The following is a 14,958-nucleotide window of genomic DNA, read 5'->3' as shown; positions in this document are numbered from 1 at the left end:
ATGCCCTGGTGCCTGGTCAGCACGCCGGGCAGACTGCGGCAGTGTATGACGTTGGCATAGAGGTCCAGGCTTGTCCTGACATCAGCCGTGTGTGTGGAGTCATGGGGGGGGTGGGGGGGAAGAGAGGTGAGAGTCAGAGGTTAGAGACGGCAGCTTTTTGAAATGCTTGGCATAAAGATAAACCCCCATAACAGGAACAAAACTATGCCCACTATCACCCACTGTAGATTACTGGCATTTTATCCCACTCCCAAGGATCTGCTTTACTATACATAAATGTGCCAAACCCCTGGATTGAATCCCAGTCTGTGATATAAACCCACTGAACTTCTGGATTATATCCTAGCCTGGAAACCACTCCAGGGGGTCCACTATTCTATATATTAACCCATTAAACCCCTGGATAGGATTCGTCCATAACCCACTCCCATGTATCTGTCACTATATATATAAACCCTCTCCCTGAACCCTGGATGGGATCCCAGTCCCACTCCCAGGCATCTGTCACTCTATATATACACCCCCTGAACCACTCCCCTCCTCCCCACTTTCTTATTCTGACTTCTGCCCTGTTCCTTTCCTGTCTTGATAAAGGGTCCTGGCCCAAAACATAGTTTATTCCTCTCCATAGATGCTGCCTTAACTGCTGGGGTGGTGGTGGTGGTGTGTGTGGTGTGTGTGTTCTATATATAAACCCTGCCCCCTCTCCTCCCACACCCCGTGTGTGTGTGGGGTAAAGTCCACTTACCTCAGCAGATTGTTGCTGGACTTGTGTGATGGGGGCATGTTATGATTGGTCTCGATGTTGCCTGCAACAGACAGCAGGATTATGAAGCACATATATATGTATGAACAAGCTCCCTGTGACTAATGCTGAAACATCAGCCAATTGCTGATTGCAAATCTCCCGGACTCAAATCATTTAATGACACAACTGGAATGATTGTGAAGGGTCCCTTTGGAAAAGAATGGGAAGGGGGGGGGGGGTCCCATGGGACTATAGATGGTGGGAGTGATTGGAAAGGGTGGAGGCCCATTGGGAGTACAGACAGTGGGAATGATTGGTAAGGGGTGGGGTACCATTGGGAGTACAGACAGTGGGAGTGATTGGGAAGGGGTGGGGTACCATTGGGAGTACAGACAGTGGGAGTGATTTGGAAGGGTGGGGTACCATTGGGAGTACAGACAGTGGGAGTGATTGGGAAGGGTGGAGGCCCATTGGGAGTACAGACAGTGGGAGTGATTGGGAAGGGTGGAGGCCCATTGGGAGTACAGACAGTGGGAGTGATTGGTATGGGGTGGGGTACCATTGGGAGTACAGACAGTGGGAGTGATTGGTAAGGGGTGGGGTACCATTGGGAGTACAGACAGTGGGAGTGATTGGGAAGGGTGGAGGCCCATTGGGAGTACAGACAGTGGGAGTGATTGGGAATGGTGGAGACCCATTGGGAGTACAGACAGTGGGAGTGATTGGTAAGGGGTGGGGTACCATTGGGAGTACAGACAGTGGGAGTGATTGGGAAGGGTGGAGGCCCATTGGGAGTACAGACAGTGGGAGTGATTGGTATGGGGTGGGGTACCATTGGGAGTACAGACAGTGGGAGTGATTGGGAAGGGTGGAGGCCCATTGGGAGTACAGACAGTGGGAGTGATTGGGAAGGGTGGAGGCCCATTGGGAGTACAGACAGTGGGAGTGATTGGTATGGGGTGGGGTACCATTGGGAGTACAGACAGTGGGAGTGATTGGGAAGGGTGGAGGCCCATTGGGAGTACAGACAGTGGGAGTGATTCGGAAGGGTGGAGGCCCATTGGGAGTACAGACAGTGGGAGTGATTGGGAAGGGTGGGGTACCATTGGGAGTACAGACAGTGGGAGTGATTGGTAAGGGGTGGGGTACCATTGGCAGTACAGACAGTGGGAGTGATTTGAAAGGGTGGAGGCCCATTGGGAGTACAGACAGTGGGAGTGATTGGGAAGGGGTGGGTCCCATTGGGGTTATGGACAGTGGGAGGTATGGGAAGGGGTGGGTCCCATTGGGGCTATGGACAGTGGGAGGTATGGCTTGGGAGGGGTCCCATTGGGGTTGTGGACAGCGGGATGAATGGGAAGGGGTGGGTCCCATTGGGGCTATGGACTGTGGGAGGTATGGCTTGGGAGGGGTCCCATTGGGGTTGTGGACAGCGGGATGTATGGGAAGGGGTGGGTCCCATTGGGGCTATGGACAGTGGGAGGTATGGCTTGGGAGGGGTCCCATTGGGGTTGTGGTCAGCGGGATGAATGGGAAGGGGTGGGTCCCATTGGGTTTGTGGACGGTGGTATGTATGGGAAAAGAAGGATCCCATTGGGCTTGTGGAGGATGGGATGGATGGGATAGTGAGGGGTCCCATTGGGGTTGTGGACAGTGGGAGTGATTGTGAAGAGGTGGGTCCCATTGGGGTTGTGGACGGTGGGAGTGATTGGGTAGGGGTGGGTCCCATTGGGGTTGTGGACAGCGGGATGAATGGGAAGGGGTGGGTCCCATTGGGGCTATGGACTGTGGGAGGTATGGCTTGGGAGGGGTCCCATTGGGGTTGTGGACAGCGGGATGTATGGGAAGGGGTGGGTCCCATTGGGGCTATGGACAGTGGGAGGTATGGCTTGGGAGGGGTCCCATTGGGGTTGTGGTCAGCGGGATGAATGGGAAGGGGTGGGTCCCATTGGGTTTGTGGACGGTGGTATGTATGGGAAAAGAAGGATCCCATTGGGCTTGTGGAGGATGGGATGGATGGGATAGTGAGGGGTCCCATTGGGGTTGTGGACAGTGGGAGTGATTGTGAAGAGGTGGGTCCCATTGGGGTTGTGGACGGTGGGAGTGATTGGGTAGGGGTGGGTCCCATTGGGGTTGTGGACAGTGGGAGTGATTGGGAAGGGGTGGGTCCCATTGGGGTTATGGACAGTGGGAGGTATGGCTTGGGAGGGGTCCCATTGGGGTCGTGGACAGTGGGATGTATGGGAAGGGGTGGGTCCCATTGGGGTTAAGGACAGTGGGAGGTATGGCTTGGGAAGGGTCCCATTGGGGTTGTGGACAGTGGGAGTGATTAGGAAGGGGTGGGTCCCATTGGGGTTGTGGACAGTGGGAGTGATTGGGAAGGGGTGGGTCCCATTGGGGTTGTGGACAGTGGGAGTGATTAGGAAGGGGTGGGTCCCATTGGGGTCGTGGACAGTGGGATGTATGGGAAGGGGTGGGTCCCATTGGGGTTAAGGACAGTGGGAGGTATGGCTTGGGAAGGGTCCCATTGGGGTTGTGGACAGTGGGAGTGATTAGGAAGGGGTGGGTCCCATTGGGGTTGTGGACAGTGGGAGTGATTGGGAAGGGGTGGGTCCCATTGGGGTTGTGGACAGTGGGAGTGATTGGGAAGGGGTGGGTCCCATTGGGGTTGTGGACAGTGGGAGTGATTGGGAAGGGGTGGGTCCCATTGGGGTTGTGGACAGTGGGAGTGATTGGGAAGGGGTGGGTCCCATTGGGGTTGTGGACAGTGGGAGTGATTGGGAAGGGGTGGGTCCCATTGGGGTTGTGGACAGTGGGAGTGATTGGGAAGGGGTGGGTCCCATTGGGGTTGTGGACAGTGGGAGTGATTGGGAAGGGGTTGGTCCTATTGGGGTTGTGGACGGTGGGAGTGATTAGGAAGGGGTTGGTCCCATTGGGGTTGTGGACAACGGGAGTGATTAGGAAGGGGTGGGTCCCATTGAGATTATGGAGAATGGGAGTGATTGGGAAGGGGTGGGTCCCATTGGGATTATGGAGAATGGGAGTGATTGGGAAGGGGTGGGTCCCATTGGGATTATGGACAGTGGGAGTGATTGGGAAGGGGTGGGTCCCATTGGGGTTGTGGACAGTGGGAGTGATTGGGAAGAGGTGGGTCCCATTGGGGTTGTGGACAGTGGGAGTGAGTGGGAGGGGGTTGGTCCCATTGGGGTTGTGGACAATGGGAGTGATTGGGAAGGGGTGGGTCCCATTGGGGTTGTGGACAGTGGGATGTATGGGAAGGGGTGGGTCCCATTGGGGTTATGGACAGTGGGAGGTATGGCTTGGGAGGGGTCCCATTAGGGTTGTGGACAGTGGGATGTACAGGAAGGGGTGGGTTCCATTGGGAATGTGGACAGTGGGAGGTATGGCTTGGGAGGGGTCCCATTGGGAGTGTGGATGCTGAGAGTGAATGAGAAGGGGTGGATCCCATTGGGGTTGCAGATGGAGGGATGTACAGGAAGGGGAGGGGTTCCACTGGATGTCCCTGACAAGTGCCACAGAGCTGCTGAACAGCCACGGGTTCTCTCACCCTTCAGCGCCACGCGGTTCCTCCGGATTGCTGTCAGCGCGCCTTCGAGGCTGGCCCCACTGTCCGGCGAAGGACGGACATCCACCACCTCGAAATCAATCGGGACACAGGCACACCTGGGTCAGGGCAGCAGACAGTCAGAAGGTGGGAGCCTCCCACCCCTTTCTCCATATTCAGCTTGGCTCCACATTCCCTGTTACCTTCCTTCCCTTTATGTATTCCGATGGACCAATCCAGCCACTGAGCCTCTCCGGGCAGAATCCCAGACTTGCCCCCCCTCCGCAGTAGCATTACGTTTAGCGTGCTATTACAGCTCAGAATGTTATAGTGTCCCAGTGCTCTTTGTAAGGGGCTCACACACATGGAATGTGTGTGTTCTCTACAAGTTCACACTTGTATGTGCATTTTGCATGTAAGTGCGATCAAGTGCAAGAAAGCACAGCAGTGCCTCTACTTCCTTATGAGTATGCATGACATCTCCAATTTAGACGAACTTCAATAATGGTGTAGTGGAGAGTATATTGACTGGCTGCATCACAACCTGGCATGCAAACACCAATGCCCTTAAATGGAAAATCCTACAAAAAGTAGTGGATACCACGCATTCCATCTTGATTAAAGCCCTCCACAGCATTTAGCACATCGACAGGAAACGCTGTCACAGGAAAGCAGCATCCATAATCTGGGACCCCCCCACCACCACCCAGGACAGGCTCTCTCCTCACTGCTGTAATTAGGAAGGAGGTACAGAAGCCTCAGGCCTCACATCACCAGGTTCAGGAACAGTTACTATCCCTCAACTATCGTGCATTCAACTTAACTTTGAAATGGACTCACTTTCAAGGACTCTTCATTAAATCTTCTCGATATTTATTGTTTTATTTCTTTATATTATTGTTTCTTTATTTTGCATTTACGGATTGCTGTCTTCTGCACTCTGGTTGAATGCCCCAGTTGGGCGGAATTTTAATGATGGTTATAGTTACTATTCTATAGATTCACAAGGGAATGAATCTCAGGATCGTATATGGCGACATATATGTACTTTGAGAATAAAACTTATTTTAGTTTTGACTTTCCTCCCACATTCTAGGTTAATTGGTCATTGTAAATTGTCTCGTGACTAGGTTAGGGTTAAATCAGAGTTAGCGGGTGTTGCTGGGCGGAGCAGCTTGAAGGGCCAGGAGGGCCGACTCCGCACTGTATCTATAAATAAAAAGTAAACCCTTCTGACGACCAGGGGGCAAAGTCTCATAACAAAGAGGTCACAGAACGTACGACAGTACTCAGCCTAGGAGCAGGTCCTTTGTCCCACAAGTCCCTCATCCAGAGGCAGCAATCTTTTGGAATGATTTGGAATGTCTCAAAAAGGCATCATACATCACCCAGGTCACGCTTTGTTCTCATTGCTACCATCAGAAAGGAGGTACAGAAGCCTGTGAGATCTGCCGTCCAATTTCTGAATGGACGTAGAACCCATGAACACTGACAGGAGGAAATCTGCAGATGCTGGAAATTCGAACAACACACACAAAATGCTGGTGGAACGCAGCAGGCCAGGCAGCATCTATAGGGAGAAGCACTGTCGACGTTTCAGGCCGAGACCCTTCATCAGGACTAACGAAATGTTGACATTGCTTCTCCTTATTGATGCTGCCTGGCCTGCTGTGTTCCACCAGCGTTTTGTGTGTGTTGTTCCATGAACACTAACCTCACTACTTTTTTATTTTTATATTACTGATTTAACTATTTGATATACTGTTATTTAAGTTTATATTATTATGTATTACTTTATACTTCTGTCACAAAGACAGCATATTTCACATTTGCTGGTGATATTAAACCCGATTCTGATTCTAAGTGCCAAACATAGTGCTGAATCAAACTAAATCGCTTTTAACCGCACAGGGCCCATATCCCTCCACATTCCTGTGTCTGTTTCAGAGCCTCTTAAACACCTCTACCTCGACCATATTGTGTGTTGTTCTGGTTGCCTCCTCCCCGGGGGTATTTGACGGGGATGTGGAGAGGGTAAGTGTGAAGCATTACATCTCAAATACAGGAACACACTGCATAGCATGACTGAGGGGCTCTGATGTACAAAGGGAGCCTGGGAATGGGAGAGTCCAAGTCCATAGCTCCCTGAATGTGGCCACACCATGGGTAGGTGTACAACATACCTGCCTTCATCTGTCGGGGAGTGGAGTGAAAGAGTCAGGAAGTCACGCTGCAGCTGTATAAAACTGGGCGCCGTGGTAGTGTAGTGGTTTGTGCGCCGTTATTACAGCCCGGGTGGGACGTTAGGATGATCGGAGTTCAGTTCCGGCACCGTTCTGTAATGTCTCTTTACAGAAGGGACATACCGGGTGGGTTAACTGGTCCGTGTAAATTGCCTCGTGATTTAGGCTGGGGTTGATCGGTGTTGTGGGGCTGCTGGGGCAGCATAGCTCGAAGGGATGGCAGGGCCTACTCCGCGCTGGATCGCTAAATAATTAAACTTTGGTCAGGTCACAATTGGAGCACTGTGTGAAGTTCTGGTTGCCCCATACAGGAAGTTGTGGAGGCTTTGGAGAGGGTGGGGAAGAAGTTCACCAGGATGCTGCCTGGATTAGAGGGCATGTTGTTGTTCGATAGAGATGTTTAAGGTTAAGGGACAGAGAATGGATGAATATGAAAAATGTGTAGATGGAAGAGACTTTGTTTAAAGCCTCCTCCGCTCCAGGGAGAACAGACCAGCCTCTCTTTCTCTCCAAAACGCTCCATCCCAGGGAATCCACCCCCTTGCAGTGCATTCACCTCCTTCCTGTAGTGCGGTGATGGGAATGGTGCACAAGAGTGTTGGTTAGGGCACAGATTATTACAGGAAGGATGTGAAGGCTCTGCAGAGGGTGCAGAAGAGGTTCACCTGGATTATAGGGTGTGAGCCAGCCATATGCAGCGGTTGGACAAACTTGGGTTCTTTTCTCTGGAGTGGTGGAAGCTGAGGAGAGACCTGGTAGAGGTTTATTGAATTGTGAGATGCATCGAAAGGACAGAATCTTTTTCCTGGAGTAGAAATGTTAAATACTAGGGGACATGCTTTAATGCAGGAAGGGTTAAGATTAAAGGAGTTTTGCAAGGATGTAATGTTGAAGCCTTATAAGGCATTGATCAGACCACACTCAAGAGTATTATGAACAGTCTTGGGCCCCTTGTCAAAGAAAAGATATGCTGGCATTGGAGAGGGTCCATGAGAATGATCCCAGCAATGAAAGAGTTAACATATCAGGAGCATTTGATGGCTCTGGGCCTGTACTTGCTGGAGTTTTGAAAAATGAGTGGGAGATCTCATTGAAACCTATCAAATATTGAAAGGATCTATAAGGAGAAGCACTGTCGACGTTTCGGGCCGAGACCCTTCGTCAGGACTAGTCCTTATAGATACTGCCTGACCTGCTGTGTTCCACCAGCTTTTTGTGTGTGTTGTTTGAATTTCCAGCATCTGCAGATTTCTCGTGTTTGGATATCGAAAGGTCTAGATAGAGTGGATGTGAAGAAGATGTTTCCTGTAGTGGGAGTCTGGGACCAGAGGGCACAGACTCAGAATAGAAGGGTGTCCATTTCGAAAAGGGGTGAGGAAAACTTTCTTCAGCCAGAGCAGACTGTGGTGTATCTGTGGAATTCATTGCCACAGATGGCTGTGCAGACCTAGTCACCAGGTATATCTAAAATATCAGAGCAGAATTGGCCCAGTTGGGTCTTAGGAGAGCTCTGCCATTTCATCATGGCTGATCCATTTCCCTCTCAGCCCCAGTCTCCTGCCTTCTTCCCATAACACTTCGTGGCCTTGTGGCGACTCATTTCCTAGCGTATCCGAACCGACTCACAATTAGATAGCCTACGGGGGTTTGCGAGCACAGAGCTTTGGAGCCTCTTCGCCATGGGGGGCTGGTTGACAGAGGCTTAAAAGTGAGGCTGAAGTTTTCGAATAAAGTTTTTCCTTCGACTGCAGTTACCGACTCCGTGTCGTAATTTTAGCGCTGCGTGTAGCACACCGCTACAATTGGTGACCCCGACGGTCCAAACGATTTTTGGACCAGAAATGACCGACGCCGCTTCTGTTCATGCGGTTTCGTTGAAACTGCCAGGTTTCTGGACACAGCGCCCGGACCTATGGTTCCAGCAAGCCGAAGCCCAATTCCACGTTCGCCGGATCACCTCAGAAGACACCCGCTACTACTACGTGGTGGGCTCCCTCGACCAGGACACAGCGGCCCAGGCCGCGGAGTTCGTACAGTCGCCCCCGGCAGACGGCAAGTACACGGAATTCAAAGCCCTGCTCCTCAGGACTTTCGGACTCTCACGGCGCGAGCGGGCTGCCCGTTTACTGCACCTGGATGGCTTGGGCGACAGACCTCCTTCGGCTTTAATGAATGAGATGTTGTCTCTGGCCGAGGGACACACAGGCCTCATGTTTGAGCAGGCATTCCTGGAGCAGCTGCCCGAGGACATACGCCTGCTGCTGTCCGACGCGGATTTCAGTGACCCCCGGAAGGTGGCAGCCCGGGCGGACTTGCTGTGGAACGCCAAAAAGGTGAGCGGGGCGTCCATCGCACAGATCACCCAGCCACGCTCCCAGCAGCAAACCAGTCCAGGCCCGGCCGCAGAGCCCGCTAACCCCCGGCCCAATGAACACTGGTGCTTCTACCACCAGCGGTGGGGCGCAGAAGCCCGCCGTTGCCGCCCGCCCTGCAAGTTCCCGGGAAACGCCAGGGCCAGCCGCCGCTGATGGCTACGGCGGCTGGCCATCGGGATAGCCTCCTGTATGTGTGGGATAGAAGGTCGGGACGCCGGTTTTTGGTCGATACTGGGGCTGAGATCAGCGTTTTACCTCCGACGAGTTACGACACCCGCAGCAGGGCACCGGGTCCCCCCCTGAGGGCCGTGAATGGCAGCACAGTAAGGACCTATGGCACCCGTCAGGTGCAGCTACTGTTCGGCCCCAGCCAGTTCACGTGGGACTTCACACTGGCCGCCGTAGCCCAACCGCTTCTGGGTGCGGATTTTTTGCGAGCTCACAGCCTGCTGGTTGACCTGCCCAGGAAGAGACTGGTACACGCCGAGACCTTTCAGACATTCTCCCTGGGCGCGGCCCAGTTGCCAGCCCCTCACCTCGGCTCCATCACGCTGTCCGACAACGACTTCACCAGGGTCCTGGCGGAGTTCCCATCGGTTCTGGCACCGCAGTTCACAGCAGCCACGCCCCGGCACGGCGTACAGCACCACATCCCGACCCAGGGACCACCCCTCCATGCCCGTGCTCGGCGGCTTCCCCCGGACAAGCTCCGACTGGCGAAGGAGGTGTTCCAGAGAATGGAGGAATTGGGGATCATCCGGCGGTCCGACAGCCCCTGGGCTTCCCCCCTGCACATGGTGCCCAAAGCGACGGGGGGCTGGAGACCGTGCGGCGACTACCGCAGGCTGAACGAGGCTACCACACCGGACCGCTACCCTGTGCCGCACATTCAAGACTTTGCGGCAAACCTGCACGGCGCACGGATCTTCTCCAAGGTCGACCTTGTCCGAGGGTACCATCAAATCCCGAAGCATCCTGACGACGTCCCCAAAACGGCTCTCATCACCCCGTTTGGCCTTTTCGAGTTCCTCCGCATGCCGTTCGGCCTGAAGAATGCCGCACAGACGTTCCAGCGGTTAATGGACTCGGTGGGACGGGACCTGGACTTCGCGTTCATCTATTTGGATGACATCCTCATAGCCAGCGGCAGTCGTCAGGAGCATCTGTCCCACCTCCGTCAACTCTGCGCCCGACTGAGTGAGTACGGTCTTACAATCAACCCTGCCAAATGCCAGTTCGGACTCGATACCATTGACTTCCTGGGCCACAGAATTACTAAAGACGGGGCAACCCCTCTGCCCGCTAAGGTAGATGCGGTCCGCCACTTCCCCCGACCCACCACGATCAAAGGCCTTCAGGAATTCGTAGGTATGGTCAATTTCTACCGCCGCTTCCTCCCTTCAGCTGCCCGGATCATGCGCCCCCTGTTCGCCCTGATGTCGGGTCCGAGCAAGGACATTACCTGGGACGAGGAGTCCGCCGCCGCTTTCGTTCAAACGAAGGAAGCTTTGGCTGACGCCGCACTGCTAGTACATCCCAGAATGGACACCCCTACCGCCCTCACAGTGGACGCATCAAACACGGCAGTTGGTGGGGTGCTGGAGCAGCTCATCGCAGGTCGCTGGCAACCCCTGGCGTTTTTCAGCAAACACCTGCGGCCACCCGAGCTCAAGTACAGTGCTTTTGACCGGGAACTGTTGGCGCTCTACCTGGCAATCCGGCATTTCAGGTACTTCCTAGAAGGTCGGCCCTTCACCGCGTTCACAGACCACAAACCGCTTACCTTTGCGTTTACGAAAGCATCCGACCCCTGGTCATCCCGCCAGCAACGCCACCTGTCCTACATCTCTGAATACACGACGGATGTCCGGCACGTCTCGGGTAAGGACAATGTCGTGGCGGATGCGCTCTCTCGCCCTACCGTTCATGCCCTTTCCCAAGGGGTAGACTTTGAGGCACTGGCAGAGGCACAGCAGGTAGATGAGGAGATTCCGAGTTACAGGACTGCAGTCTCCGGTCTGCAGCTCCAGGACCTCCCCGTGGGCCCAGGTGAGAGGACCCTACTCTGTGACGTCGCCACCGGCCAGCCCCGTCCGGTCGTCCCGACAGCCTGGCGGCGACGTGTTTTCGACTCCATTCATAACTTGGCGCATCCCTCCATCCGGACAACTGTCCGGATGGTTTCCAGCAGGTTCGTTTGGCACGGACTCCGCAAACAGGTCAGTGAATGGGCCAGAACGTGCATGCACTGCCAGACGGCCAAGGTGCAGCGGCACACCAAAGCCCCACCGCAGCAGTTCCATCCCGCCCACCGGCGTTTCGACCACATTCATGTGGATATCGTGGGCCCCCTGCCAGTGTCGCGCGGAGGCGGTCCTGCTCACCGACACCACCTCCGAATCTTGCGCCCGAGCCCTGATCGCCACCTGGATATCCCGCTTTGGTGCACCAGCCCACATTACCTCCGACAGAGGCGCCCAGTTCACCTCCAGCCTGTGGTCAGCTATGGCCAGCCTTTTGGGGACTCAGCTGCACCACACAACTGCCTACCACCCACAGTCGAACGGGCTAGTGGAGCGTTTCCACCGTCACCTGAAGTCGGCCCTCATGGCCCGCCTGCGAGGAGCCAACTGGGCGGACGAGCTTCCCTGGGTCCTACTCGGCATCCGCACAGCGCCCAAGGACGACCTGCACGCCTCGTCGGCCGAGTTGGTATACGGCGCGCCCCTGGCCGTCCCCGGGGAGTTCCTACCAGCCCCAAGGGGGCAAGAGGAAGAACCCGCTGCAGTCCTGGGCAGACTTCGCGAGAAGCTCGGTAACCTGGCCCCCATACCCACTTCACAGCATGGGCGGCACCCGACCTGCGTACCCAAAGACCTACAGAACTGTAAGTTTGTGTTTGTACGAAGGGGCGGGCATCGGCCACCGCTGCAGCGGCCATACGAGGGGCCGTTTACGGTGCTCCGGAACAACGGGTCCACATTCGTGCTGGACGTTGGGGGGAAGGAGGAGGTTTTCACGGTGGACCGCCTCAAGCCGGCCCATGTGGACCTGGCGCAACCGGCCGAGTTTCCGGCGCCTCGGCGCAGAGGCCGACCTCCCAAGCAGGTTCTGGCCCAGACTGTGGACATTGGGGGGTGTATCGCCGGTTCTGGGGGGGGGGTTATGTGGCGACTCATTTCCTAGCGTATCCGAACCGACTCACAATTAGATAGCCTACGGGGGTTTGCGAGCACAGAGCTTTGGAGCCTCTTCGCCATGGGGGGCTGGTTGACAGAGGCTTAAAAGTGAGGCTGAAGTTTTCGAATAAAGTTTTTCCTTCGACTGCAGTTACTGACTCCGTGTCGTAATTTTAGTGCTGCGTGTAGCACACCGCTACAGCCTAACAAATCAAGAATCTATCAACCTTAAATATACCCAATATGGCCTCCACAGCTGCCTGTGGCAATGAATTACACAGATTCACCACTCACTAGCTCAAGAAATTCCCCCTCACCTCTGTTCTAAATGGACACCCCTCTATTCTGGGTCTGTGCCCTTTAGTCCTAGACTCCCCCACCACAGGAAACATCCTCTCCACATTCAACATTAGGTTGTATTCAATGAAATCCCCCCTCATTCTTCTCAGTATCAGCGGGTATAGGCCCAAAGCCAGCAAACGCTCCTCATATGGTAACCCTTTAAGGCAGAGGTGATAAGTTTTTAATTAATCAGGGTGTTAAAGGTTACAAGAAGGCAGGAGAATGGGATTGAGAGGGTTAATAAATCAGCCATGATGGAATGGCTCAGCAGACTCTAATGGCCTAATTCCACTCCTCGGTCAGCAGGGTTTCCTTCGGGGAAAACCTGCTGGAATTCTTTGAGGAAATAGCAAGCTGGGTAGACAAAGAAGAATTGGAGGATGTTGTGTACGGGTTTTCAGAAGGTCTCTGACAAGGTGCCTCACATGAGGCTGCTTAGCCCATGGAATTACAGGATAGTAAAAATGAATAGAGCAGTGGCTGACTGGCAAAGGGTGGGAATAATGGGAGCCTTTTCTGATTGATTGCCGTTGATTGGCGATGTTCCTCAGAGGTCAGAATTGGGACCATCTCTTTTTATGTCAGTATCAATGATTTGGACGAGGGAAATGATGGCAACATGGCCAAGTTTGCAGATGGTATGAAGATAGGTAGAGGCAGAGGTAGTGTTGAGGAAGCAGGGAGTCTGCAGAAGGAGTTAGAGAGATTGGGATAGTGGTCGCCAACCCATCAATCGCGATTGGCTTGAACCCACGCGAGGTCATCAGCTGCCTAAACGCAGTGACACCCTCGCGCCAGTGTTCACCTCGCGCGGCCGGAGAGAACTGCCGACGCTACTGCCCTGGAACACGGCCGGCGGGAAGTGCTGATGCTACCGGCCGGGAGTGCGGCCGGCGGGAAGTGCTTTTACTACCGGCCTGGAGTGCGGCCGGCGGGAAGTGCTTTTACTACCGGCCTGGAGTGCGGCCGGCGGGAAGTGCTGATGCTACCGGCCGGGAGTGCGGCCGGCGGGAAGTGCTGATGCTACTGGCCGGGAGTGCGGCCGGCGGGAAATCCTGATGCTACTGGCCCGGAGTGCGGCCGGCGGGAAATCCTGATGCTACTGGCCTGGAGTGCGGCCGGCGGGAAGTGCTGATGCTACTGGCCCGGAGTGCGGCCGGCGGGAAATCCTGATGCTACTGGCCGGGAGTGCGGCCGGCGGGAAATCCTGATGCTACTGGCCCGGAGTGCGGCCGGCGGGAAGTGCTGATGCTACTGGCCGGGAGTGCGGCCGGCGGGAAGTGCCGATGCTATGAGCCCGGAGTGCGGCCGGCGGGAAGTGCTGATGCTACCGGCCGGGAGTGCGGCCGGCGGGAAGTGCTGATGCTACCGGCCGGGAGTGCGGCCGGCGGGAAGTGCTGATGCTACTGGCCTGGAACACGGCCGGCGGGAAGTGCTGATGCTACCGGCCGGGAGTGCGGCCGGCGGGAAGTGCTGATGCTACCGGCCGGGAGTGCGGCCGGCGGGAAGTGCTTTTACTACCGGCCGGGAGTGCGGCCGGCGGGAAGTGCTTTTACTACCGGCCGGGAGTGCGGCCGGCGGGAAGTGCTTTTACTACCGGCCGGGAGTGCGGCCGGCGGGAAGTGCTGATGCTACCGGCCCGGAGTGCGGCCGGCGGGAAGTGCTGATGCTACCGGCCGGGAGTGCGGCCGGCGGGAAGTGCTGATGCTACTGGCCTGGAGTGCGGCCGGCGGGAAATCCTGATGCTACTGGCCTGGAGTGCGGCCGGCGGGAAGTGCTGATGCTACCGGCCGGGAGTGCGGCCGGCGGGAAGTGCTGATGCTACCGGCCGGGAGTGCGGCCGGCGGGAAGTGCTGATGCTACCGGCCGGGAGTGCGGCCGGCGGGAAATCCTGATGCTACTGGCCCGGAGTGCGGCCAGCGGGAAATCCTGATGCTACTGGCCTGGAGTGCGGCCGGCGGGAAGTGCTGATGCTACTGGCCGGGAGTGCGGCCGGCGGGAAGTGCTGATGCTACCGGCCGGGAGTGCGGCCGGCGGGAAGTGCTGATGCTACTGGCCTGGAGTGCGGCCGGCGGGAAGTGCTGATGCTACTGGCCGGGAGTGCGGCCGGCGGGAAATCCTGATGCTACTGGCCTGGAGTGCGGCCGGCGGGAAGTGCTGATGCTACTGGCCGGGAGTGCGGCCGGCGGGAAGTGCTTTTACTACCGGCCGGGAGTGCGGCCGGCGGGAAGTGCTGATGCTACCGGCCGGGAGTGCGGCCGGCGGGAAGTGCTGATGCTACTGGCTCGGAGTGCGGCCGGCGGGAAATCCTGATGCTACTGGCCTGGAACACGGCCGGCGGGAAGTGCTGATGCTACCGGCCGGGAGTGCGGCCGGCGGGAAGTGCTGATGCTACTGGCTCCGAGTGCGGCCGGCGGGAAATCCTGATGCTACTGGCCTGGAGTGCGGCCGGCGGGAAATCCTGATGCTACTGGCCTGGAGTGCGGCCGGCGGGAAGTGCTGATGC

The 14,958-nt window shown here is 55.9% G+C and overlaps 1 protein-coding gene across 1 annotated transcript in view; it reads right to left on the bottom strand.

The window, feature by feature from the left end:
• Positions 1 to 5: 5 nt before the first annotated feature.
• LOC132385461 (isocitrate dehydrogenase [NAD] subunit gamma, mitochondrial-like) overlaps positions 6 to 14,958 on the bottom strand; it is a gene marked incomplete at its 3' end in the record, with an annotated part of 30,830 nt that continues 15,877 nt past the window's right edge. Inside the window, exons 4-6 of the mRNA XM_059957546.1 lie at positions 4,317 to 4,432; positions 749 to 809; positions 6 to 75 (exon numbers count right to left, since the gene is read on the bottom strand). Coding sequence (XP_059813529.1) covers positions 6 to 75; positions 749 to 809; positions 4,317 to 4,432 — 247 coding nt within the window. The remainder of the gene's footprint in view (positions 76 to 748; positions 810 to 4,316; positions 4,433 to 14,958) is intronic.

The sequence above is a fragment of the Hypanus sabinus genome, assembly GCF_030144855.1.
Source record: "Hypanus sabinus isolate sHypSab1 chromosome 24 unlocalized genomic scaffold, sHypSab1.hap1 SUPER_24_unloc_16, whole genome shotgun sequence".
In the NCBI taxonomy this organism is placed as follows: Eukaryota; Metazoa; Chordata; class Chondrichthyes; order Myliobatiformes; family Dasyatidae; genus Hypanus; species Hypanus sabinus.
Note: the sequence above shows the minus strand (reverse complement) of the source record. Positions and strands in the feature narration are given on the sequence as shown.